The 25,950-nt window shown below is 46.4% G+C and overlaps 1 protein-coding gene across 1 annotated transcript in view; it reads right to left on the reverse strand.

Annotated features, from left to right (window-relative positions):
* WDR62 (WD repeat domain 62) overlaps positions 1 to 25,950 on the reverse strand; it is a 47,435-nt gene that overhangs the window by 6,119 nt on the left and 15,366 nt on the right. Inside the window, exons 10-21 of the mRNA XM_025421494.2 lie at positions 17,147 to 17,284; positions 14,846 to 15,024; positions 13,574 to 13,665; positions 11,855 to 11,980; positions 9,122 to 9,189; positions 8,920 to 9,041; positions 7,526 to 7,601; positions 6,633 to 6,744; positions 6,468 to 6,531; positions 5,678 to 5,806; positions 4,086 to 4,219; positions 1,667 to 1,719 (exon numbers count right to left, since the gene is read on the reverse strand). Of these exons, the coding sequence (XP_025277279.1) occupies positions 1,667 to 1,719; positions 4,086 to 4,219; positions 5,678 to 5,806; positions 6,468 to 6,531; positions 6,633 to 6,744; positions 7,526 to 7,601; positions 8,920 to 9,041; positions 9,122 to 9,189; positions 11,855 to 11,980; positions 13,574 to 13,665; positions 14,846 to 15,024; positions 17,147 to 17,284 (1,293 nt within the window). The remainder of the gene's footprint in view (positions 1 to 1,666; positions 1,720 to 4,085; positions 4,220 to 5,677; positions 5,807 to 6,467; positions 6,532 to 6,632; positions 6,745 to 7,525; positions 7,602 to 8,919; positions 9,042 to 9,121; positions 9,190 to 11,854; positions 11,981 to 13,573; positions 13,666 to 14,845; positions 15,025 to 17,146; positions 17,285 to 25,950) is intronic.

Genomic DNA, 25,950 nt, shown 5'->3' on the forward strand with positions numbered 1-25,950 from the left:
TTCCTGTGTGACCCTGGACAAGTTACTTAACCTCTCTGGGCCTCAGTTTCTCCATCTGTGAAACAGGGATCAGGTGAGATAATACACATAAAAGACTTAGAACTGGGATGCCTGGGTAGCTCAGCGGTTGAGTGTCTGCCTTTGGCTCAATGCATGATCCCAGAGTCCCGGGATCGAGTCCTACATCGGGCTTCCTGCATGGAGCCTGCTTCTCCCTCTGCCTGTGTCTCTGCCTCTCTCTCTGTGTCTCTCATGAATAAATAAAATCTTAAAAAAAAAAAAAAGACTTAGAACAGAGCCTGTACAGAGTCAAGTGTGCTACGCATATTCACTGGCTGTAATTCCGCTTGTTGTAGTCACTGATAGGAGGAGCCTGAGGTCTTGAGACCTGGTCTGCAGGGGAGCGGATGGCAGAGATTTCCCTGAGGGAAAGGTTTTGATCTGAGGACTAACACTGTTACTGAAATAAATTGTCCAACCTAGGATGTAGGATTCTGCTGCCAGCTTCTTCTTTTTAAGGATTTTATTTGAGAGTGAGAGAGAGAGAGAGAGACCATGTGCATGAGCAGCGGGGAGGAGCAGAGGGAGAGGTACACTTCCTGCTGAGCAGGGAGCCCAATTCGGGGCTAGATCCCAGACCCCGAGATCATGATCTGAGCTAAATGCAGATGCAAAACGACTGAGCCACCCGGCTGCCACTCTGCTGTCAGCTTTTAACCCACCAGCTCCTAGCCTGCTCCTCCCCCAAGTAAACAACTATTCATTCAATCCTAGTATCATCTTCGTCCCTTTCTTTCTCTCACATCCAGTCATTGGGTTCCACCCTCAAAATCCACCAAAATTCCACCCATTACTGCCCACACCCCAACCCAGCTCAGCCTCCAATATCTCCTGGATGAGCCTAACAGCCTCCTCCCTGGACCCCTGCTTGCCCCTCATGTTCACTTTTGCATTAGATCATGGCTTTCCTCAGCTCAGAGCCCTCCCTTGCCTCCATCTCACTCAGTGCCAGGGATAAAAATAAGTGGGGAGGACAATAAGGAGTGTTTGAGGAACGCAGTGCAGCCCAAATGGTGCCATGCCATCTGGCCCCCATCACCTCTCTAAGCCCCTCTCTCCCCACCCTGCCCTCATTCACACTCAACCCAGGCAGCTGGGTCTCCCTGCACTTCGAACATGCTAATAAGCACAATCTGCCTCATGGCCTTTGTCTTGCTTACTGTTCTCTGCCTGGAACATTCCTTCCCAGGACCTGCATTTCTCCCTTGTTTCAACTCTGTTCAAATATAATCTCAGTGAGGCCTTTTTTGTTTGTCTTAAAGTTGTTGCCCCCTCCCCCCAACCCTTGCTATTTTCCTTCTCATTTTTTTTTCCTCTGCAGCATTTATCAACTTCCCAAATACTATGCATCTTACCTGTTTAATATGGATGCTGTCCATCTCCCACACTAGAAAATGTCTGCCTTGCTACCATATGTAAGGGTCAGAACAAGCCTGGCACAGGTGTCACATGAATGAATGGGTGTCTAAGCTGAGACTGGAAGGATGATGGGGCTCTCCAGGGAAATGAGAGACAGGGAGAGGGATATGGGCTCCCAGAAGAAAAGCATGAAGGACAGCACCCCTACTTTGCCAGCCCTAGTGTCCTGGTCTCCGGGCAGACTCACCAGCCGCTTTGCCCACAGTGGCAGTTTGCCATTGGTCAGGAGACACTGAGGATCTGGAGAGAGACATGGAATCCATGAAAAGAGACTAAACAACCCAAAAGACAAATGGGCAACATACATAAACAGGCAATTCTCCAAAGAGACAATACAAAAAACAAGAGACATAATAAACGATGCTCAGCCTTACAAACAGTCAGGAAAATGTAAATTTCCATAGGACATCAAAACTAACATGCTTCATATTACCAAGCATTGGCAAAAGCGTGGCAGGACAGAGGGCTTCACACTGCCAGGTGGGGCAGTAACTGGATTTGGAGGGTCCTTGGGGTTCCCTTTTGAAATAAAGTGTGTATTAACCCCATGGCCTGGGAGTGCCAGCCCTTGCCTCTGTCCTGAACAAACACTCTCACGTGTGCCTGAGGAGGCCGAGGAGCAGTCAACAAGGCCGTATTCACAATGGTGTACAGTTGGCAAAACCCTAAATGTCCATCCAGAGGTGAATACCTTAAAATATCCTACTATATGCTGTTGGTTGAAAGAGGGAGGCCTCTAGGGCGTCTGGGGGGCTCAGTCAGTTGAGCATCTGACTCTAGATTTTGGCTCAGGTTGTGACTCAGGGTCGTGGGATCCAGTCCCATGTTGGGAGTCAGACTCCTGATCAGTGGGGAGTCTGCTTGAGATTCCCTCTCCTCCCTCTGCTCATGGTCCTGCTCTAAATCAATCAACCAATCAATCAATCAAATCTTTTAAAAAAAGAAAAAAAGAGGGAGGCCCCTGTTTTGTATCCACTAACATACAGGTTGAGGTTTCTTTCTTTCTTTTTTTTTTTTTTTTAAAGATTTTATCTATCTACCTACCTACCTACCTATGAGAGAGAGAGCGAGCACGAGGGTACACACATGGAGAAGGGCAGAGAGAGAGGAAGAGAAAAAGTATCTCAAGCACACGCCACACTGAGCGCAGAGGGTGACACAGAGCTTGATATTACAACCTGAGCCAAAACCTAGAGTTGGACTGACTGAGCCACCCAGGTGGCCCCCAACAACATATTTCTGAGAGAAAAAATATACAGAATGATGTCTGCAGAATATAATTTATGTACCTAAATCTGACATGTTCCGAAGGCTGTGTGCATACGTATACAAAAGTTCAGGAAAAGGCCTATAAGGATTCATACCAAACTGAAAGAAGTGGTCACCCTGGAGAGGACATGGGATTGGGTGTGAGGGTGGCAACAAAGAAAATTCACTCACTCTGATTTTTTTCCAAGGCTGAATTCTTTTTTTTTTCCCCCCCAAGGCTGAATACTTACATTCATGTTGCCTACTGTCTAGTCAGCTCCTATTGGCAAGGCCCCCACTCCACACTGAAGCACCTGGCCTCTCTCAGCTGGAGAATCAAGGCCAATGGGACCCAAGAGAAGCCTGCAGTGGGCTTCTGGGCAAGTTTCCTCTCTAAAGGAGACTATAGGATGGACCATCCTATGCAAGCAGCAGCCATCTTGCAACCATGAAGCCTAAGCCCAGGGGATGTACAGAAGGACAGAAATTTAGAGAAAGCCTGGCCTGCTACAAAGTCATTGAGTTACTACTATTCTCTTTTTTTTTTTAATGATAGTCACAGAGAGAGAGAGAGAGAGAGAGAGAGAGAGGCAGAGACAGAAGCAGGCTCCATGCACCGGGAGCCCGATGTGGGACTCGATCCCGGGTCTCCAGGATCGCGCCCTGGGCCAAAGGCAGGCGCCAAACTGCTGCGCCACCCAGGGATCCCCTATTCTCCCTTTTGCCTGAACAACAGAATCTGTTGTCTTCGGGGGAAGAGCGCCCTGTTTTTCCCCTGGGCCATCCCCTGCACCCCCGCCCACCCTCTTTGGTCAGGTGGTCCCAGTGGAGCTGAGTCAAGCCTCCCCCTTCAAGGAAGACCACATGACTTAGACCTGGCCAATCACAGCCACTGGCTCAGAATTGGGCACCATGTCTCACACCGGAACCAAGAGTCACAAGCCCAGGATTCTGCTTGAGCTACTGGGAAAGAGATGCTCCTTTTTCTATCGAGTTTTATTATCTAGAGCTGCTGGGGTAATCTTTGCCCCCAGGAAAGGGAGAGTCTGCCTGAAAGCAAAGCTAACATGGAAAAAAGCAGAGCCATGAGACAGAGAAAAATATATTCCTTCAACATCACCTGACTACCAGGATCTGGCCATTGCCTGAAGCCAATGCTCTGATTTTCAGGTACATGAACCAATAAATTCTCTCTCCCCTAATGAGTCTGGTCGCTATTACACTGAAGGAGTTCTGACTGATAGGATTATTGAGCTACATTTCCAGGCTCTGAAAGCCAAGTAGTAGGCGAAACCCAGCAACAATCCTTACACTGAGAGTCCAAAATAGGGCCCCCTTGGATAGGTGCCTTTCCCAACCTGGGTCCAAGCTGTCTTTGGACGGGGTCTTCAGCAACTCTTCCGATTCACACTCTTCCTCCAGCTCCTCCTCCGTCTGCTCTCCAGGGCTTAAGGAGCAAATCTCGCTGGGCATGGATGTATAGGTCTCCTGCCTGAGGCCAGGAATGGGGGCAGCAAGTAGAGAAATAGGTAAATGGGGTGGGGGTGGGATGGATAGGGATCTGCCTAGGGCTGAGCCCTGTGCTAGCTTCCATATGAACATATTATAGACTTCTGGTCAGGATGGGGCTGGGAGGGGCACCTGGGTGGCTCAGAGATTGAGCATCTCCTTTTGGCTCAGGTCATGATCCCGGGATCCTAGGATAGAGTCCTGCGGGGAGCCTGCTTCTCCCTCTGCCTGTGTCTCTGCTTCTCTGTGTCTCTCATGAATAAATAAATAAATAAAAATCTTAAAAAAAAAAAAAAAAGGGATCCCTGGGTGGCTCAGTGGCTTGGCGCCTGCCTTCAACCCGGGGCGTGATCCTGGAGTCCCAGGATCGAGTGCCGCATCAGGCTCCCTGCATGGAGCCTGCTTCTCCCTCTGCCTGTGTCTCTGCCTCTCTTTCTCTCTGTGTCTCTCATGAATAAATAAAATCTTTAAAAAATAAAAAAATAAATAAAATCTTAAAAAAAAAAAATGATGGTGCTGGGAGATCTCACCTGCCACATCTGTTCTGCTGGAAATGCCAACACAATAAGTAAGATATAACAAAGCCTGGGCTCAAAAAATAAGACAAACTCTCTAAGGGCCATAGCAATGTAACTGAAAGCAAAGCAGAGATTGGGGCTTGAGTACTAAGCTGCCACATTCTGTTCTGGAAAGTGTGTGTGTGAGTGTGAGTGTGCGTGGTAGGATGGGTAGCAATGAGGTTTTATCTTCTTTGGGGTACAGGAGCCTAAAACACGCTTGACAAGAGGTGGGCAGTGGAGGACACCGAAGGCAGAGTGTAAGCCCCAAAACCAGGAGCCAAGGGGAGTCGCCCATTCCCTTGGTACCTAGTTCTGTAAGACCTCCAATGCTACATAGGACAAGAGGCTCATGGCCTGGCCTGGTCCCTGTGGGGAGGCAGTGGCAAAGCCTCAAAGCAGAGGACAAGGACGGCTCCAGAGGCAGAAGAGAGGATAAATCCCCAAATCTCCCCCTCAACTTAGACCTCTATACTAAAATCCCTAACAAAAATTAGAATATGAATTCATGCCAAATAAAACCGGTCTTGCAGCAGAAAGACTTTGAGGAATAAGACACGTCAACTCCACTGGATGCTTCTCCGACTCTGTCCCTCCCCACTGCACACTGGGTCCAGAGCCTCCCCTTGGTCCCCACAGTCCCCTGGAGTGTCCCCACCACAGTGTGCACAGGCTCTCCAGGCACCCTGTTTTTCTACTTCAAAACCCTTCTCACATGTATTATCATAAATTTGTACTCAAAAGTCTGCGAGTGTGCAGAGGCAGGGCCTAAGGCTGTCCTGGCCACGGCTGTTTCTTCAGCATTAGTCCTCACAGGGCCCAGGGCGGGAAGACATTTCTTTTCTCTAGCAGACAAACGGGGGACAGCCAAGTGACTACAGGACCTGGGCTGGCTGCTCCACCTCTCGTCCTTCCTGTTCTGCTGCTGCTGTTGCTCCCGGTGGTTAATCTCCAGCAAGTGCTGCTTCATGCAGTTAGTGATCTCTGGGCCCAGATGCCAGATGAACACACAGCTGGAGGCCAAAGAGAGATGTGGAAGGAGCAAGAACAGTGAACATGAGGCCAGCGGAACCTGGAGCCACCCAGGTCACCACAGCCAAGACCCCATTCATTCCCTGGCCCCTCCCGGAAAACGAATCTCTGCAGCTTAGTGCAAGGGCTCCAGGCCACACTGGGTCTACATCCTGGGCAGGGTTCTGAGCACCCCAGGAAACCAGGACCTGTTCTGAAGACCTCAAGACTCAAGGAAGGGGTCTGGGGAAGGACCATAATAAATCAAAGGGAGTGACAAAAGGGACTTCCTTGGGCACCAGCCACATGTCAAGGACTTTATACACTATCTTATTTGATCCTCACTGCAGTTTGTCAAAGACATGGGGGTCATCTTTTACAGAGGGGCAAACTGAGGCTTAGCACTGGGAAATGACCTGCTCAAGGTGCCAATTAAGTAAATGGCAGGCAGATCTGGGATTGGAACTCAGGGCTGGTGTGACACCGAGGTACACGCCATCAAAGGAAAGAATAGTAAGCTGGAACCCATAGTAGAGCTCTCTTAACGGACAGGTTTGGAGTTTGGTGTTCCTGCTGTCTGAGCCCCTGCACTCCCCAAAGCAATCTGGTCTTGCCCGGTACTGGAGGGAGGCCAGCCAGGGGTGGCCTCTAGGCCTTTCCCACCTGTCTCCAGATACTGTGATCAAGTGACGACAGTCATAGGTGAACTTCATGCTGGTAACAATTTCTGAAAGCAGAGCAGAGAAGCTGTGCTGGCTTTCTGACCCAGAAGGCTGTGTGGGGGCACATGGGGAGGTATCTTCCCGCCACAGAGGGAGGCACACCCACCTGAATGACCAAACATCTTGGCAATGCACTCGCCTGAATAAAAGTCAATCACCGAGATGCTTTTGTCGGAGCAGCTAGTGGCCAGGAAGGTGCCTGAGGGGTCCACATGGACCTGCCAAGAAGAGGACCCACATGACAGTGCGGCTGCTTCCTCGCTGTGGTGAGGCCCGGGTCAAACATCACAGCCTCCACTGATGGATGACCCTCTTATGCCGGACACTTGGCACCTGACTTGTCCCAGGCAGCCCTCGGGACATACACCCTGGTTAGGATAGGAACTCCTGTTCCCACTTCACAGGTGAAAAAATTACCAAGCACCCCCCGTGCCAAGCATTGTACACATGCAAACTGATTTCTTCCAGAGAAGAACCCTATGATAGAGACTCTTTCTTTCTTTCTTTTTTTTTTTTAAGAGATTCTATCTGCATTTTACAGATGAGGAAACAGGCTTCAGAGGAGATGACCCTTGCCCAAGGTCACCGCCTGAGACAGAGCTATTAAGAGTCTGACCTTAAAGCCTAAACTCAAAACAACTCCCTTACTTCAGGGGCTCTGAGAAGGATCCCCAACCTTGTCCTGAAAACGTGGCAGGGGGCAAGCCTAGTAAAGGAGCCCAGGCCTCTTTGACTGTTTCCACCGTACTACGGCCACTCAAAACAGAAACCACTTAAATGTCCCCGTTTGGGGAAGGGCTCAGTAAATAAAGGTAAAACAGTCTGTGATGCCCTCAGCTCCCAAGCGATCTTGGTCAGCTAGGCCAGACTGGGTGCTGGCCAGCTTGTGATCCTTTGATCAGGTGCCCAGGAGGCCACAGGTCTCAGGTGGCCCATCAGGGTGGCAGACGGACAGGGGGAACATGTGTGGTTTTCACACTAGAGATCCTAGCTACTCACCTTCAGCAGGGACCCTTCGTCACCCTGGGAGCCTTTGTAGCACTTCTTCTGCTTTCCATTCACGGTGTTGTAGACTCTGGGGAGGTGGGAGCATAACGTGGCCAACGCGGCCCTGCCCACCTGCCCCCTCTTACATGTGGTTCCAGCCCTACCAACCATCTTCCTCTCCCCTGGAAGCCCCTTGTCACCTCTTATCCCCATCTGATGCCTGGACTGAAATCCCATCTCAGGGAATGATGCTGTCTCAGGCTGACGTCATGGAGGTTACATACTGGATATTCACTGAGTTAGTTGTCTGCTGAGTTAATGTCTGTCTTCCCTGCTACAGAGCAAGCAGGATGCTGGCACTCAACTTGAATGAGCAGGGCAAAGAGGTGGAGAACCTCTTTGTACACGCTCTCCCCATGCACACTCCCTTTCTCCCCTCTCCTGGCTCACTCCACATCCTTCTCAGTCTCACTTCAGATGTTCTCTCCATCAAGCCCTGCTTGATCCCCAGGTAGGATCAGGTATCTCCCTAGGACCCCCCAAGTCCCGGCCTCTCCCAGCCCTGACCGCTCCATGCTGTCACTGTCTAGTGAGGCATCCATCTCTCCTTCCTTGGACTGTGAGCTCCGTGAAGGCAGGGCCTGGGGCTGCCCTGCTCACTGCTGTGTCTCCTATACTACCCATCCCAGATGGGTGCTCAGGGAATGTAGGTGAATGGATGCATCTGAGCCACATCAGCCCCTCTCAGTCACCCCACATAGGCTTCCAGAGGGCCAAAAGGAACCCCCTTCTGGCCTGGAGCTTAGGCCTGGGTGAGCTCCGTTCCTAAGAAACACCCACTAGGTCCTTCCACCCAACCCAGCTGCCTCAGGGACCGAATGGGCAGGGGAAAAGAGACTTGACACCTCATGAGCACACAGACGCAACTAGGTCTCATACGGGTCCCACTCAGAAACCAGGCCAGGGGGATCCCTGGGTGGCGCAGCGGTTTGGCGCCTGCCTTTGGCCCAGGGCGCGATCCTGGAGACTCGGGATCGAATCCCACGTCGGACTCCCTGCATGGAGCCTGCTTCTCCCTCTGCCTGTGTCTCTGCCTCTCTCTCTCTCTCTGTGACTATCATGAATAAATAAATAAAATCTTAAAAAAAAAAAAAGAAACCAGGCCAGGGGCAAGCCCAGGTGGCTCAGGGGTTTAGCGCCGCCTTCAGCCCAGGGCGTGATCCTGGAGACCTGGGATTGAGTCCCATGTCGGGCACCCTGCATGGAGCCTGCTTTTCCCTTGGCCTGTGTCTCTGCCTCTTTCTCTCATGTCTTTCATGAATAAATAAATAAAATCTTTAAAAAAAAAAAAAAAAAAAAAAAAGAAACCAGGCCAGGCCGACTAAGAGCCCAGGGCAGCTCCTTACCTCACATTGCGGTCCTGGCAGGCTACAGCCACATACTTCTGGGTGATGTCAATGTCCATGTCATACAAGGTGGTCTTCTCTGCCACATGGTGGGTACGGACAAAGTGTAGTCCATCTGAGGTCTGGCAGGACAGGCAGGGCCTTCAGAGGACACCCATGACAAGCTTCCCTCCCCAGCCCCTAAGGAGGAAACCCACTCTACCCGCTGGGCACTGCGAAAGTAGATGCTCTTGTCAGCCCCACAGCTGATCATCTGGATGTCTCTATTGCCTGGAGGAGAAGGAGGTGGTACATTAGACAAGGCTGGGCCACTGCTGAGCCTGACTGGGGTCAGGGTCCCTAGTTAGGGAACTTACTGCAAGTATACTCTGCTGGGGAGGGATCCCTGGAGGAGGTGTAAGTAGTATCCTAAGATGTGAGCTGTGTGCATGAGGTGGTACAGATAGAGCAGTGGCATGGCAGGCCTCTGCAGACCAAGGGCAGAGAGGGAAACAGGCCAGGGACACAGAACGGGCACCACTTCTGATTTGGGATTTGGAAAGGTGATTTGGGTGACAGAGTGGAGGCGGGACCAAAGCAGGGGACAAGTGAAGACAGGTAGACTGTTGGGAGGTTCATGCCATCATGAGCAATCAGAGCATCCACACATACCTCAGGCCAGGCCCCGTAACATAGGTGCCTCCCCCTTGACGGCTCACAGCCCACTCCATTGTACAAATGTGAACCAGGGGCTTAGAGTCACACAGTCCTGGTCCCAGGGCGCACGGAGAGTCGGGACAGGGTCAGGATTAGACCCAGACGTTTTCTGGCTAACCACTGTGCTCTAAGCCCTGGCTTCCTCTCCATGCCTCTGATTCCAACAGGCCAGATTGCTAATGTGTCAGGACATGACCCCACCTAAGTTCTATTCCTGCCAAGAATGTATCAGCAGAATGAAATTGTGACGAAAACAAAATTGAAGGAAATTCTATAAAATGACTGGTCTATACCCTGCAGAAAGCCATGTCAGAAAGACAAAGGGCCTGACAGTCCCCACCCCATGGAGTTCTGTGAAGCCTGTGGAACAGTGGCTGCCACCTGGTTAGCACTATAAATATTCTTGCCTTTCTTCTTTTTTCTTTATAGAATTAAAATAATAACAGCACAGATACCTCAGTGTTGTGTTGAGGATGTAAAGACATAACAGATATAAAACAGTTAGAGCCCTGGTACCACAGACCTGCTGCTTCATGGCAGGATACCGGAGAAGCTTGGGCCTGACACACAAGATATAACTCAAGCAGGAGTCACTGGCCCACAGAAGGGAATGAGTCCCATGTGGGGGAGGGAGCGTGACCTGGGAAGGACCCAGAGAGGCCTGCAAGTTACTGGTAATGTTCTGCTTCTTAACCTGGGGTGGGGAGCCCACATGCTTAGCAATGTTAGAACACAAGCGATCAGAACAGTCACTGGTTATAAACAATAGGTGTGTCTGTTCTAGTTCATACCCACTGATTATGAACCTTGATGGGGAAGTTCAACGTATTATTCTGCAAACTACACATATTGTATTCATTTGTTTGGATATGTTTCAGATAACACTGTTAAAGACCGAATCCTTTTTTAGCATGGCAGTGACCATCAGGTTTCGACCAGCTAGAGTCCAGTTTATACTGACAATAAAATTGTCCATGTTGTGAGCATAGCCCAGCTGGAACAGAGCACCCAAGAGCTGGGTTTAGGATTCATGTCCTGTCAGACTGGCTGGGAACTCTGATAAAGCCTACACCCTGTAATGTAGAAGGTGGCCTTAAGGACCAACTCCTGGGCTACCCCTTGGGTCATCATCACTGCTCTCGGATCCAGACTGTTTGTTAAAGCTGAGGTCACTGGTGGCCAAACTGCTAGACTTGCTGACTTATTCCAACTCTATCCCGTGGAACGAATAGGTTTTTAAAGATGTCTGAGAAGTTTTAGCTGGTCAAATCTGGCTGTCTTCATTGACACATCAAACATTGTTAACTTTAGCTACAGAGAGGTAGGGCAGGAGGTAGGGAGGACCAAGGGACAGTAGTACATTCTCAGTCATAAGATTACAGGTAAAAAAAACCTCTTCATAGTCAAGAACTTAGAAAAGTACATGGGTATATTCTCTCCATGAATATATTCTTCTGGAACATCGTTTTGAATATGCTCTTCGGTTCTGATCAGTTAACCCTACAGGACCCACCTCCCCTCCCCTTGGAATCCTTTAGGGCCAAGGACCTCTATACTGAATCCTTTGAGTCCAGAGGAAATCCCTTTGATTTCCTAGTTGAGTGTGGGCTTTGTCAGCAGCCCTGCACAATATCCTAAGCCTGCACGCACTGGCTCTGTGACTCCAGCTGTAAGTGCGAGGATCCTCCCCAGCACAGAGTTAGCTTCCAGCAATTTTCATGGTCACCTATTTTTCTGCCAAGGACACCGGTGCCCACCCTGCCCTCTCACAGGATTGGCACCCTGGTTTCCTTTAGGGGAGCAACATTCATCTAATTCCGGTCCTCCTGGATTGGAGGCAGAGGCAGATATGGGCTGGGGGTGCATGAGTCAGACCTGGTCCAAGAAAACATCCCAAAGCCCTGGCACTGAGAGCTGTTCTGAAAAGAGCACGTGCCTCAAGCCAGCAGAAGGGAAGTGAGCTCCCAATTTCTGCCAAAATAGACAGGAAGAGGGAAAATCTCTTTTCAGTGGCACAGTGATAACCAAGATGCTGCCCATCACAGAAAGGCACAGCTGACAGAGGCAGTCTTGAAAGGTTAAATAAACAAATAAACCAACCAACCTTTGGATCCAGCTGGGCCTGAATCCAGAGCTTGCTTTCCCCTCTTGTTTAAGCTAAAGGGAGTCTTACTGTTGTTACTTGCAGCCAAAGGAGTGCGCCAAACAAGGTGGAGGAAGCAGGAAGGGAGGGGCTCACCAGCAAATTTGATGGCCGTGATGGAGGAAGAGTGGTCATCCAGGGTCTGCTCCAGGTTGTAGTTCTTCTCCACATTCAGCACATGGATCAGTCGGTCCCGACTGGCTGAGGCCAGCAAGGTCAGCCCTGTGAGTGGACAGGGTAGCCTTGGGTTCCCAGGAGGCTGCTCAATGCCTTGGCCTCCCACATGGCAATGAGACTGGGCTTCCCCAGCCTTGAAGAAGGGGTCTTTGGTTCTGTAACTGCAGCCAACTTACCCCAAACCCAGGAAGGGACAATTTCCTCAGCTATCTGTAGTCCTGCCCCAGGGCCCCCAAACCCTGGCATTTCACACCCCATGCCACCAGTTCAGGAGGATGAATCTTCACGTACATACGGACACTCTGCCACCTGTACCCATAGCAGATATCCTAGCAGAGCCCAGAGCTCCTTCTTGTCAAGTCCAACTCTTTGGCTTCCCATGTGAAGCCCTGCCAACTTCTCAGGCTCCCCAGAACACTGTTCCCTCACTCCCGGAGCTCTGGCTCTCTGGGTCTCGACCAGGTCTTACTGATGACCCGCTGCCACACTTCTGCCAGTACACCCCTCAGACAGTGGTACCCTGGTCGCCTGGCATGTCTGAGGGCTAACACATGACTGGAGGCAGAGGAGAGCTTGGGAAGGATGCACTGAATGAAGACAGATCTAAAGAACTGCGGAGGGTGGGGGAACAGGGTGTTTGAGGAAATGGAGGAGGAAAGAGCGTGGGAAGATTGCTAACATATCAGGACACGACTCCACCTAAGTTCTATTCCTGCCAAAAATGTATCAGCGAAATGAAATCATGATGAAAACAGACAAACTCAAATCGAAGGAAATTCCATAAAATGACTGGTCTATACTCTGCAGAAAGCCAAGTCATAAAGACAAATTAAGGCTGTGGAATGTTCCAGAAAAAAGGTGACAAAAGAGCTATGAAAACTCAAGTGTGAACCTGGACTGGAAAAGAAAGGTGCTATAGAGGACAATACTGGGATAGCCAGTAAAATAGGAATAAAGACCACAAAAGGGAGGACTATAGGATAAAGTGAAACCTCCACAACTGATGTGCACATGGCCATGTAAATGGATGTCCTCATTCCTAAGAAATGCTCACAGACCCACTGGAGAGTGAAAGGTCATGTCTTTACTCTCAAAGAAATCAGCAGAAAAAAAGAAATGAATATGCTAGTATTCTATTAGCATGAGTATATGTACACACACATGCATAGAGACAGAAATGGAGATGGGGAAGCAGATTAAGTCATACACACAGTTATAGGGTCATACAGAATTGAAAAGAAAAAACCCTGAGGAATCTGGGTGAAGAGAACATGGGTATTCATTCTAGTACTCATGGGATTTTTCTGTAGGTATCAAACTTTTTCAAAATAATATGTTTGATATGTGATCTATAACTGTTGATCTATCTTTTCCAGTGGAGGACGAGCTCATCCACACATTCTTTCATTCAGCACTCACCTCTTTAACCTGAGCGCTGTTTGGGGCGCTGAGAACCAGGGCAAGTCCAGCCCAGTCCTGCCTTCCAGATTCTTGTATTCTAGAATCCCAGCTACCCTGACTCAGGGCCCAGCAACAGGGGCGCTTACACAGCCCCATCAGACATCAACTACCCGTTTCTATGGCTCTGCTGGGGGCCCTGCTCCCCTGCCTTCCCCCTTCTACCCTGTATAGGTTTACCTGTCTCAGGCTTGGAGTACTCCAGGCACAGCACCTCAGCATCATGGGCTTCCACTTTGACCAGCTCATCCATGAAGTGTAGCTCGTGGATCCTGGGAGACATACTGTCCACTGTACCCTACCCAGAGCCCCCGCCCCTCGGCTCTAGGTGCTCTGCCACTGCTAGAGAATGTCAGAATGTTGCCCGCGAGGCAACATGGGGGACTCTCTGCCCTGGCCAGCTAGTCGAGAGATGCCTAACCATTCTTTTCCTCTAGAAACCTCCTTTCTCAAAGGTTTGAGAATGGTTTGCCCACCTCAGTGGGTGGGCACCCAGACACTTATGGCTCCATGGGCCAGGTCTAGGATAGTCCTCTGGGGGAAGAGGAGTGGAGCAGGGTGGTGTCAGAGGAGATCCCTGGGGGTGGGGGAGGGGCCGGGGGTCAGAGGTCAGAGGTCAGACTAAGGATAGGACCTATGGGTGGGGAATACTTCACTACAATCTCTCATTCTTAAAGACTCTCAAATCTAAACTTTCCTCGTTCTCTCCAAATGAAATCAAACCACCTACAGGCTATCTAGGATGATATAAGAGCCAGTTATCCCAGGTCCTCCACTCTAGCTGTGTGACCTTAGCTTAGCCACCGGCCTCTCCTGCGTCATTAACCTATCTGGACATGGAGCTAATACCAGCACTTGCATCAGAGGTGGGTGAAATGACTACGTTGGTTGATGCAGTATCAGGCCACATGGAGCATGTGCTCTCTACCTTCCCCCCCCTCAACGGCCTTCCATTCCTCAACGGCCTCGGCACCCAGGGGGTCACAGCCATCATATTCTGTCAGCAGCTACTGGGCCAGTATCATCTTAAAAAAATCTCATAGTGGGGGTAAACAGCCTGAGCTCTCCAATGTCCCATCCTCCTGGCCCCCCTCCTGCGCCACCAGGACCCCTCATGCCCCAGCTGGCATCCCCTCTGACTATTCAGCACCAGTATTACATGGCTGGTGAAAGTGTCACCCTAGTCTGTAATTGTGCAAGTTTGCCCATCTACAATGCAGGCACTATTTGCAAGCCCCAGCTGCTGAGGTCCTGGAGCTACACTATCTCAGCCCTCTGGAAGACACTGCTTAGCTTACGTTCTCAGGGATGGCTGGTTTCCAGACTGCCATTCACAGTCCCTCATTCTCAGTGGGGAAGCAGAGGTGCCCAAGTCAGGGCTCCTTCACACCACCCTCAGGACCCAAGCCTGAGCTGGGAAGATACATTAGTCATCTGCCAGGGCTTACTTGCCTCAGATTTCCACTTCGGTCGCCTGAAGCCAAGTGCTGGCCATCAGGACTGACCTGCATGACTCGGACCCCAGCCTTCACATCCACAGGTGTTCCATTCTCACTCCCTCGGTCTGGGAAGTGGGACATGTCCTGCAGGTGCTGGATGTCATTCTCTACATACACTACCTTCAGCAGGGTCTGCAGGGAGGAGAGGGCTGAGGTCAGTGCTCTGGGAAGGTCTGAAGCACATCTGCAATTCTGTCTCCCAATAGCCAGGCTCTCATTCTTCATAGTAACAGAACTCCATTTTTTAAAAATATTTTATTTATTTATTCATGAGAGACACAGAGAGCAGCAGACATAGGCAGAGGGAGAAGCAGGCTCCCTGCAGGGAGCCCGACGTGGGACTCAATCTCAGGACCCCGGGACCACGCCCCAAACCAAAGGCAGACACTCAACCACTGAGCACCCAGGAGCCCCCAGAACTCCAAATTTAACCTTCTCTACTGAGAATAACTGTTTCCTACCCTCCCCTGCAGCTAGATGAGGCTCTGTGAATAAATTCTGGTCAATGAGATATAAAACAAGTGAGAACCCTTCTGCTTCCTTTTCCTTTGTTCTTCTACCTGGAGCTCTAGCAGCCATATTGGATGACATGGTCAAGGGCTACTCCAAAATGACAGAGTGGAGAGCTGAAGGCTCTTGGGTCTCTAAGGACTTCCTATAGCTGCCAAAACAGCTTGGACTGGTTACCTCCAGGCTATTTAGGAGTCAGAAAACCAAACGTTTACCTCTTATTTTGGATTTTTCCGTTGTATGCACCTAAATGTAACATATCACAGGTATGGAAAAGAAGTTAGTAATACTAGGTGAAGGGGATGAGGGGAGTAAAGGGGCACCTGCTATACACACCCTGCATAAGGGTCAGCCAAACTGACCATTCAGGTTTTTCAACTCATCAGACTCTTTTCCACCTCAGGGCCTTTGCACAGGCTAGTCCCTTGGCTTGGACACTCTCCCCTGCCCTCTTTACTCATTCCAATCCTCCATATCTCAGTTGCCTCTTCCTCTAGGAAGCTGCCCTTGACACCACAGGTAAAATCAGATGACACTTATATATCCTACTAGCATTTCGCAATTTTCTTTCATGGTGATTATCATGTTTGTGATCATATCATAGGGGCGGCGCCCGGGCGGCTCAGTGGGTTAAGTGTCTGACTCTTGATTTTGGCTCAGGTTATGATTTCAGGGTTGTGAGACTGAGTGCTGCGGTCAGTGAGGAGTCTGTTTGAAGATTCTCTCCCTCTGCCCCTTATCACTCTTCCTCTCAAATAAATATTTTTTTAAATGATTATTTATGGGGTGTTTGCGTGGCTCAGTCGATTAAGTAACTGCCTTTGGCTCAGGTCATGGTCCCCGGGTCCTGGGATCGAGCCACACGTTGGGCTCCCTGCTCAGTGGGGAGTTTGCTTCTCCCTCTGCCCCTCCCCTGCCTATTCTCTTTCTCTCTCTCTCTTAGATAATAAAATCTTTAAAAATGATTATATCATAATTTGTACAGTTACTAGTTCACTGCACAGTGCTTAGCATAGATTTTTTTTTTTAAGATTTTATTTATTTATTCATGAGAGACACAGAGAGAGAGAGAGAAAAGCAGAGGGAGAAGCAGGCTCCATACAGGAAGCCTGATGCGGGACTCGATCCTGGGTCTCCAGAATCACACCCTGGGCTGAAGGCGGCACTAAACTGCTGAGCCACCCAGGCTGCCCCATAGTGCAGATCTTAATAAGCATCTGCAGAGAAGATGAATGCACAATTCACATCTCAGCTCCTAAGAGAAGCTCCCTCACCGACCTAGCAATATCAACTATTTCTTCAGCAAAATTTTCTCTATATTCTCCCATCATGGCTCTCTTTGGGGTCCTGCCAGCACCCTCACCCAAGGCTTCACAGTTTGGCAGTAAGGTAGACAGGGGAAGCCTCTCCCTGGTTTGGTCCACCAGGTGCTCTTCCAGGAAGTTCTGACTTAACACTTAGGGAACAATTTCATTTCTATTGAATATGGCAAGTTGCCTGGAGTAGCTGTGTTGACACATACCTGGAGGGCAGGAGCTGACTGGAAGAGGAGAGACCATGCTACTTCAGAAAGAAAAAAAAGGAGAGAGAGAGAAACGAGAGAGGGAGACACAGAGTGCTTCCTGGTCCCTGCATCCAGGGAAGCTTAACACCAAGGTCCATAGGATTCTCTCCTACCCCTCTATCCTAGCTTAAAGCACATCTCTGTTTCTCCTAAAATATGGTTCACAATTAAGCCACTCACGTTACTGAAGATATTCTTCTGCCATTCAGAGTCGGGACTGCTATCCATGTTCCAAAAGCGGATGGTGTTGTCTGAGGAACAAGTAAGAAAAGATCCTGATGGCAGACAAGCTCTCTGATCTTCAAACTCAGGATACACCTACAGTTCCCAGAGAATAAGGCAAAGAGTGATTCATTACAACCATTTCCATGACAGCACTGGGATATTCTATTGTATTTTGGTGGGGGAAAAAAAAAAAAAAAAGGCATGTTGCAGATAAATAGGCATAGTGTAATGTCTTCTATGTTAAAAATAAACAAGAAAAAAAAGACACTACATGCTACCATATGTTGTCCATGCACCATCTTCAGCCCAGGTCATGAAACATCCTCGCACATAAATTTCCAAGGCAAATGGGCAGCCCAGTCAAAAATCACTAAGCAAAAAAGGAAACAAGGTACCATGGGCAAGAAGCAGCAGAAAAAACAGTCCACCTTCAAATACTGGAAAATCAGACAGAATATAAAATAACTCTGTTTAATGTGTTTAAAGAAATAGAAGAACTTTGACAAAAGTAAGAGTAGTCAACCATAAACTAGAAAGAATAACTAAGCAAACCTGAAAAAGAACAAAACTATTTCTAAAAACAAAATACAGCTCAGAGAGTCAGAGAAATAACATATAAAGGAATTTCAAAATATGGAACACTGAGTTCTGAGATGATAATAGCAGCAGCATAGATTTTTTTTAATCTAAAAAACCCACACAAGGCACCTAGGTGGCTCAGTTGGTTAAACATTCGACTCTTGGTTTTGGCTCAGGTCATGATCTCAGGGTCATAGGGCCGAGCCCCGCCTCAGACTCTGCACTCAGCCTGAGTCTGCTTGAAGATTCTCTCCCTCTGTCCCTCCCTCAACTTGCACACATGCACTCTCTAAATGATTAAATTTAAAAAATCCCCACATAAAAATGAGTGACCAAAACCACATGAACAACAATACAGCAAAACTAGGTGATAAGATATTCTCTTAACTCCCAAAAGATAAGCAGGTAGGGACAAACTACCTCTAGTCATAAGATCTACACATCATCATGTGTATGAGAGAAAGTAGAGGGAAGCAATGAAGACCCTGACAGATCCAACAAAGGATAACCCAAAGTAGCCAACAGGTATTCATGGGAAGGTACAACAGGCCAAACTGAACAGTTTAAATTGGGAGGGTTTTATCCTCTCCAATAGTGGTTTAACTGCAAGGTTTGGCAGTTAGGTCTGAAGGGGAGTTTGAAGAAATAGTTGATATTGCTAGGTCAGTGAGGGAGCTTTTAGGAGCTAAGATGTGAATCAAATCAGGAGGGTTTCATCTTCTTCAATAGTAGTTGAGTGCTAGGTTTGGCATTTAGAAGTCTGGAGCAGTGAAGCCCATAAACTCTCAAAACTGACCTGCCAGGGCTCTCTTTGAGGACAAAGGCCTATCCTGAGGGCAAACTACTGAGTGGAAACAAAACTGATCAAGAGAGAGCCAGGAGAGCCAGAGTAAAGGGGAGGCTTAGAACAAAGTAGAGGTACACATAAACAGGAACATAACAAGGAAATATCAAAAGGCAAGCTGCCATATTTTTTTAAACAGTATAAAAATCATGGAAGATGGAATTTTTTCCTGAGAAGTAGGAAAATGTTTTGAACACCAACTTCTGTGTGTTTTTTTTTTTTTTTTTTTTTTAAGGAATGTCTATACCCAAGATGGAGCTCAACCTCACAATCCCCAGATGAAGTCTCATGCCAGGCATGCCACAAACTATACCAACTTCTAAAAATTCAGAAAAACTAGTGTTACATAAAAAGGAAAACAAAAAAAGGACCAAACTCAAGTCCCAAAGTTAAAACAAAAGGAAAAGAAAGAAAGCACACCAGAAACATATTTCCACAAAACAAATCAAAACTGTAACTTACTATTTCAAGATAAGCTAGAAGACATTAAGAAAATGATCTGAGATATGGATAGCAACCTAAATCACAATTAGAAAAACCAGAAATAAAGGATCCCTGGGTGGCTCATGAACTGTTCCTGACAAGTCTTCCAAAGAATGAACTCTGAACTACAAAAACAACTGGAGATGTCAACAAATGTCTATATGTAAATATCTGTTACTTGTAGAACAAAGAATAAATATGGGTCAAGTGACATCACTGAAAATGGCACAGTAGGGAACTCCAAAAACTATCCCTCCACCAAAGCAACCTTAAGCTGGAAAAAAACTATCAGAATCAACTTTTTCAGAACCCCGAATCTAACTTACAATAACCAGGAGGAGCTTAAAAAAGAAAGAAGCTGCTGAATTTTGACATTTAAGGAAACTACTGTCAAATCATTAGCTGACTACTCAGATAATGGAAAAGAGACTTCAGTGACCACACATGAAAAAGAATACAGGGAACCCTGGGTGGCGCAGCGGTTTGGCGCCTGCCTTTGGCCCAGGGTGCAATCCTGGAGACCCGGGATCGAGTCCCACGTCGGGCTCCCAGTGCATGGAGCCTGCTTCTCCCTCTGCCTGTGTCTCTGCCTCTCTCTCTCTCTCTGTGACTATCATAAAGAAAAAAAAGAAAAAAAAGAAAAAGAATACAATCTTTACAAAAGTAGTTCAGAAAAATCACTAAACAATTACAACCCACATAACAAACCCTAGCAGGGAGGAGAATTTGATTGCCAGAGTTATCACATTATAATAGTCGAAATACCCAGTTTTCAACAAAAAATAATGAAAGAGAAGAAAAGAAGAAAGCACAGCCCATTCACAGGAAAACAGAAATTAAGAGAAACTGCCTGAGGAAGCCCAGATTGGACTTATTAAACAAAGAATTTAAATCAACTGTCTTAAATATACTGAAAAAGATCAAGGAAATTGTGGACAAAGGACTAAAGGAAACCAGAAGAACAATGTCACATCAAATATGGAATATCAATAAAAAAATTATAAAAAGGAACCAAATAGAAATCTAGAGCTGTAAAGTATAATAACTAAAATAAAAATTCAGTAGGGTTCAACTGCAAATATAGTGAGCATAAGAATGAATCAGTGAAGCAAAAATAGGTCAATTGAAATTACCCAGTCTAAGGATCAGAATGAAAAAATTTTAAGAAAAATGAGTAGAACCTAAGGAACCTATAGAAGACCACAGAGAACATCAACATACACACATAGAAGTCTAGAAAGAAAGAGGCACAAAAAATATTTGAAAAAATAGAGGCTAAAACTTCTCAAATTTGATGTAAGACATGTATCAACACATTCAAGAAGCTGAAAAAACTCCAAGCAGGATAAACAGACTAAAAAAGATTCATGTCAAGACACATCACAAATTACTGAAAGCCAAAAGCCAGACAAAATCTTGAAAGCAACAAGAGATAGATGACTTATTCCATACAAAGGATCTTCAATAAAATTAACAGTTGGTGTCTCAACAGAAACCATAGAAACCAGAAGGCAGTGGGACAACATATTTAAAGTACTACAGAGAAAAAATTGTTAACCAAGAATTCTGTACCTAGCAAAACTACCCTTTAGATTTTTTTATAATAAATTTATTTTTTATTGATGTTCAATTTGCCAACATACAGAATAACACCCAGTGCTCATCCCGTCAAGTGCCCCCCTCAGTGCCCGTCACCCATTCACCTCCACCCCCCTTCCACCACCCCTAGTTCGTTTCTCAAAGTTAGGAGTCTTTATGTTCTGCCTCCCTTTCTGATATTTCCCACACATTTCTTCTCCCTTCCAAAACTACCCTTTAAACATGAAGGAGCAGGGATCCCTGGGTGGCTCAGCGGTTTGGCGCCTGCCTTTGGCCCAGGGCGCGATCCTGGAGTCCCAGGATCGAGTCCCACGTCGGGCTCCCGGCATGGAGCCTGCTTCTCCCTCCTCCTGTGTCTGCACCTCTCTGTCTCTCTCTATGTCTATCATAAATAAATAAATAAATCTTAAAAAAAAAATAAAATAAACCTGAAGGAGCGGGCAGCCCAGGTGGCTCAGCGGTTTAGCGCCACCTTCGGCCCAGGGCATGATCCTGGAGACCCAGGATCGAGTCCCACATCGGGCTCCCTGCATGGACCCTGCTTCTCCCTCTGCCTCTCTCTCTCTGTGTCTCTCATGAATAAATAAATCTTAAAAAATAAAAATAAAAAAAAATAAACATGAAGGAGAGGGGGAACCTAGGTGGCTCAGTTGGTTAAGTGTCTGCCTTTGGCTCAGGGTGTGATCCCTATCTGGGGACTGAGTCCCACATCAGACTCCCTGCAGGGAGCCTGCTTCTTCCTCTGCCTATATCTCTGCCTCTCTCTGTGTGTCTCATGAATAAATAAAATCCTTAAAAAAAAAAAAAAAGTTTTGGGATCCCTGGGTGGCTCAGCGGTTTAGCATCTGCCTTCGGATCCCAGAGTGATCCCAGAGTCCCGGGATGGAGGCCCACATCGGGCTCCCTGCATGGAGCCTGCTTCTCTCTCTGCCTGTGACTCTGCCTCTCTCTCTCTCTCTGTCTCTCATAAATAAATAAATAAAATCTTAAAAAAAAAAAAAAAAAAAAGACAGCTCTAGGGAAATTATCAATAAGGAAACAGAGGCCTGCAAAAAACACTATAAACCAAACAGATTAACAAATGTATAAAGACTATGCCACCCAATAACAGCAAAATCCATGTTCTCAAGTGAACATGGGGCATTCTCCAGAACAGACCACACATTAGGTAACAAAATAAGTCAATACATTTAAAAAAACTGTAATCATACAATCTTCTCCAACCACAATTGGAATGAAATTACAAATAACAGTAGGAAATTTGGAGAATTAACAAATACATAAATATTAAACCATACACTTTTACACAATCAATGGGTCAAAGAAGCAATCAAAGAGAAATCAGAAAATACTGTGAGACAAATGATAATGAAAACACAATATACCAAAATTATGGCATGCAGCAAAAGCAACGCTCAGAGAGAAACTTACAGCTCTAAATGCCTACATTAGAAAAGCAGGTTGACAGGACGCCTAGGAGGCTCAGCAGTTGAGTGTCTGTCTTTGGCTCAGAATGTGATCCTGGAGTCCTGGGATCGAGTCCCACATTGGGCTTCCTGCATGGAGCCTGCTTCTCCCTCTGCTTATGTCTCTGCCTCTCTGTGTCTCTTATGAATAAATAATAAATAATCTTTAAAAAAAAGCAGATTGGGGCTCCTGGGTGCTCAGTTGGTTAAGTGTCTACCTCAGCTTAGGTCATGATCCCAGAGTCCTGGGTCCACTCCTTGTTCAGCAGGGTTCTGCTTCTCCCTCTGCCCCTCCCTAGCTCATTCTCTCTAATGAATTAAAAAAAATTTTTTTTTTAAAACAGGCATCTGGGTGGCTCAGTTGGTTAAGTGTCTGTCTTTGGCTCAGGTCATGACCCCAGAGTCCTGGGACTGAGCTCCTCACTGGGCTCCATGCTCAGTTAGGAGTCTGCTTCTCCCTCTGCCCCTCTCCCTGCCCATGCTTTCTCTTTCTCTCTCTCAAATAAAAAAACAAAATCTTTAAAAAAATCCCATCTTAAAAAAAAGATAATGGTTATCATCATCATCATCATCATCATCATCTCAGGTGCGCCTGGGTGGCACAGTTAAATGTTCAACTCTTGGTTTTGGCTCAGATTGTGATCTTGGGGTCATGGGATGGAGCCTCATGTTGAGCTCCACAATTGGCCCAGAGATTCTCCTTTCCTCTGGGATTATCCCTCCCTCTGTTCCCCTCCCATTGTGTGTGCACTCTCTCAAAATCAAAAAAAATCTTAAAAAAAAAGATCTTAAATCAAGAATGTCTCACCTTAAGAAACCAGAAAAACAATAGCAAACTAAACCAAAAGCTATAAGGAAGAAGAAAATAAAGATTACAATGGAGATAAACAGTCTTTTTTCTTTTCCCCAGAAATGGAAAACATGATCCTAAAATTCATATGGAAAAAAAATTAAAAAATTAAATAAAAATAAAATTCATATGGAATTGTAAGAGATCCCAAATACTCAAATGAATATTGATCAAACAAACAAATCCCAAAGTTGTTAGGGACACCTGGGTGGTTCAGTGGTTGAGCAGCTGCCTTTGGCTCAGGGTGTGATTCCTATCTGGGGACGGAGTCCTGCATCAGACTCCCTGCAGGGAGCCTGCTTCTCCCTCTGCCTATGTCTCTGCCTCTCTCTCTGTGTGTCTCTCCTGAATAAATAAATAAAATCTTAAAAAACAAAACAAATGCAAAATAATGAAGTTGGACCTCTGCATCAAGTATATACAAAAATTAACTCAAGGGGCAGCCCCAGTGGCTCAGCAGTTTAGCGCTGTCTTCATCCCAGGGCATGATCTTAGAGACCTGGGATCGAGTCCCACATCAGGCTCCCTGCATGGAGCCTGCTTCTCCCTCTGCCTGTGTCTTCACCTCTCTGTGTGTCTCTCATGAATAAATAAATAAAATCTTAAAAAAAAAAAATTAACTCAAAAGAGATCAAAGACATAAATGGAAGAGCTAAAACAATGAAACTTTTTATTTATTTTTTTGAAGATTTATTTATTTATTTATTCATGAGAGACAGAGAGGAAGAGAGAGAGAGAGACAGACAGAGAGAGATAGGCAGAGGGAGAAGCAGGCTCCATGCAGGGAGCCTAATGTGGGACTTGATCCCGGGACTCCAGGATCACGCCCTGGACCAAAGGCAGGCACTAAACCACTGAGCCACCCAGGGATCCCCCAAACTTTTTTTTTTTTAAGTGCTCCAGCATGGAGCCCAACATGGGACCTGAACTCCTAACGCTGAGATCAAGACCTGAGCTGAGACATAGAGTCAGACACTTTTAACTGACTGAGCCACCCAGGAGCCCCTAAAACAATAAAACTCTTAAAAGAAAAGCAAATCTTCATGATTGTGGATTTAGCAACGGTTCTTTATAGCTATGACACCAAAGATACAAGCAACAAAAGAAAAAAATAGATAAATTAGACTTCATCAAAATTAAAAACCTATGGGATCCCTGGGATTTAAAAAAAAAAAATTAAAAACCTCTGTACATCAAAGGATACCATCAAAAAAAGTGAAAAGATAACAAAAAATGAGAGAAAATATTTGCAAAGCATATATCTAATAGGGTCTAGTATCCAGAATATATAAAGAACTCTTACAATTCAACAGGAAGAAGACAAACAACCCAAGTAAAAAATGGGCAAAAAATTTGAATACACATTTCTTCAAAGATATACAAATTACCAACTAGTATATGAAAGAGGTTAAAAAAAAAAAAAAAGAGGTTCAACATCACTAACCATTAGGGAAATGCAAGTCAAAACTACAATATAGTACCACTTCACAAACACTAAGATAGCTATAATTTAAAGCAAAAATCAAAAAAACTCGTGCTGGTAAGGATGTAGAGAAATTGGAATTCTCCTACATCACTGGTGGTAATGTAAAATGGTGAGGGGTGCCTGGCTGGCTCAGTTGGAAGTGTATCACTCTTGGGATGCCTTGGTGGCTCAGCAATTGGGCATCTACTTTCGGCTCAGGGCATGATCCTGGGATCCAGGATTGAGTCCCACATCAGGCTCCTTGCAGGAAGCCTGTGTCTTCCTCTGCCTCTGTCTCTGGTCCTCTGTCTCTGTCTCTCATGAATAAATGAAATCTTTAAAAAGAAAAAAGGAAGTGTATGACTCTTAATCTCAGGGCCGTGAGTTTGAACCCCATTGGGGTACAGAGATTATTTAAATATATAAATAAAAAAAAAAGGAATGTAAAATGGTGCAGTTGCTATGGAAAAGTTTGATGGTTCCTCAAAAAGCTAACAAGATTTACCATATGACCCAGCAATTCTGCTCATGGGTATATACCCTGATGGTTCCTCAAAAAGCTAACAAGATTTACCATATGGCCCAGCAATTCTGCTCATGGGTATATACCCAAAAGAACTGAAACCAGATATTCAAACCTTATACATGAACATTCATAGCAGTACTATTCATAATAGCCAAAAGGTAGAAACAACACAAATGTCCACCAACTGATGAACAGATGAATAAAATGTGGTGTATCTGCACAATGGAATATTATTCAACCTTATAAAGTACTGAAACATTACAACACAGATAAACCTTAAAAAGAGAGGTGTCTGGGTGGCTCAGTTGGTTAAGTGTCTGCCTTCAGCTCAGGCCATGGCCTTAGAGTCCTGAGATTGAGCCCCACATCGGGCTGCCTGATCAGTGGGGAGTCTGCTTCTCCCTCTGCTCCTCTCCTTGCTTGTGCTCTCTCTCTCAAATAATTAAAAGTCTTAAAAACCAAGACCCAAAACTTTGAAAACATACTAAAGAAAAGAAGCCAGACACAAAGTCCACATATTCTATCATTCCATTTGTATGAAATATTTAGAACAAGCAAATCCATACCAATAGAAAGCAGGTTAGGGCTGGGGGAATGGGAATAGGGAGTGATTGGTTAATGGGTACAGAGTTTCCTTTTAGAGTGATGAAAATGTTCTAGAACTAGATAATAGGGATGGTTGTACAACACTATGAGTGTACTAAATGCCACTGAATTGTACATTTTAAAATGATTTAGGGGGGTCTGGGTGGGTCAGTCAGTTAAGTGTCTGACTCTTAATTTTGTTTTAGGTTGTGATCTCAGTGTCGTGAGATTGAGCCCTACATTGGGCTCTACACTGATCCTGCAGTTTGCTTAAGATTTTCTCTCTCACTCTCCCTCTGCTCCTTCCCCTGAACCTGCACGTGCATGCATGCATGCATACGCTCTCTCAAAACAAGTAAATT

This window comes from Canis lupus, chromosome 1 (genome assembly GCF_003254725.2).
Source record: "Canis lupus dingo isolate Sandy chromosome 1, ASM325472v2, whole genome shotgun sequence".
Classification (NCBI taxonomy): Eukaryota; Metazoa; Chordata; class Mammalia; order Carnivora; family Canidae; genus Canis; species Canis lupus.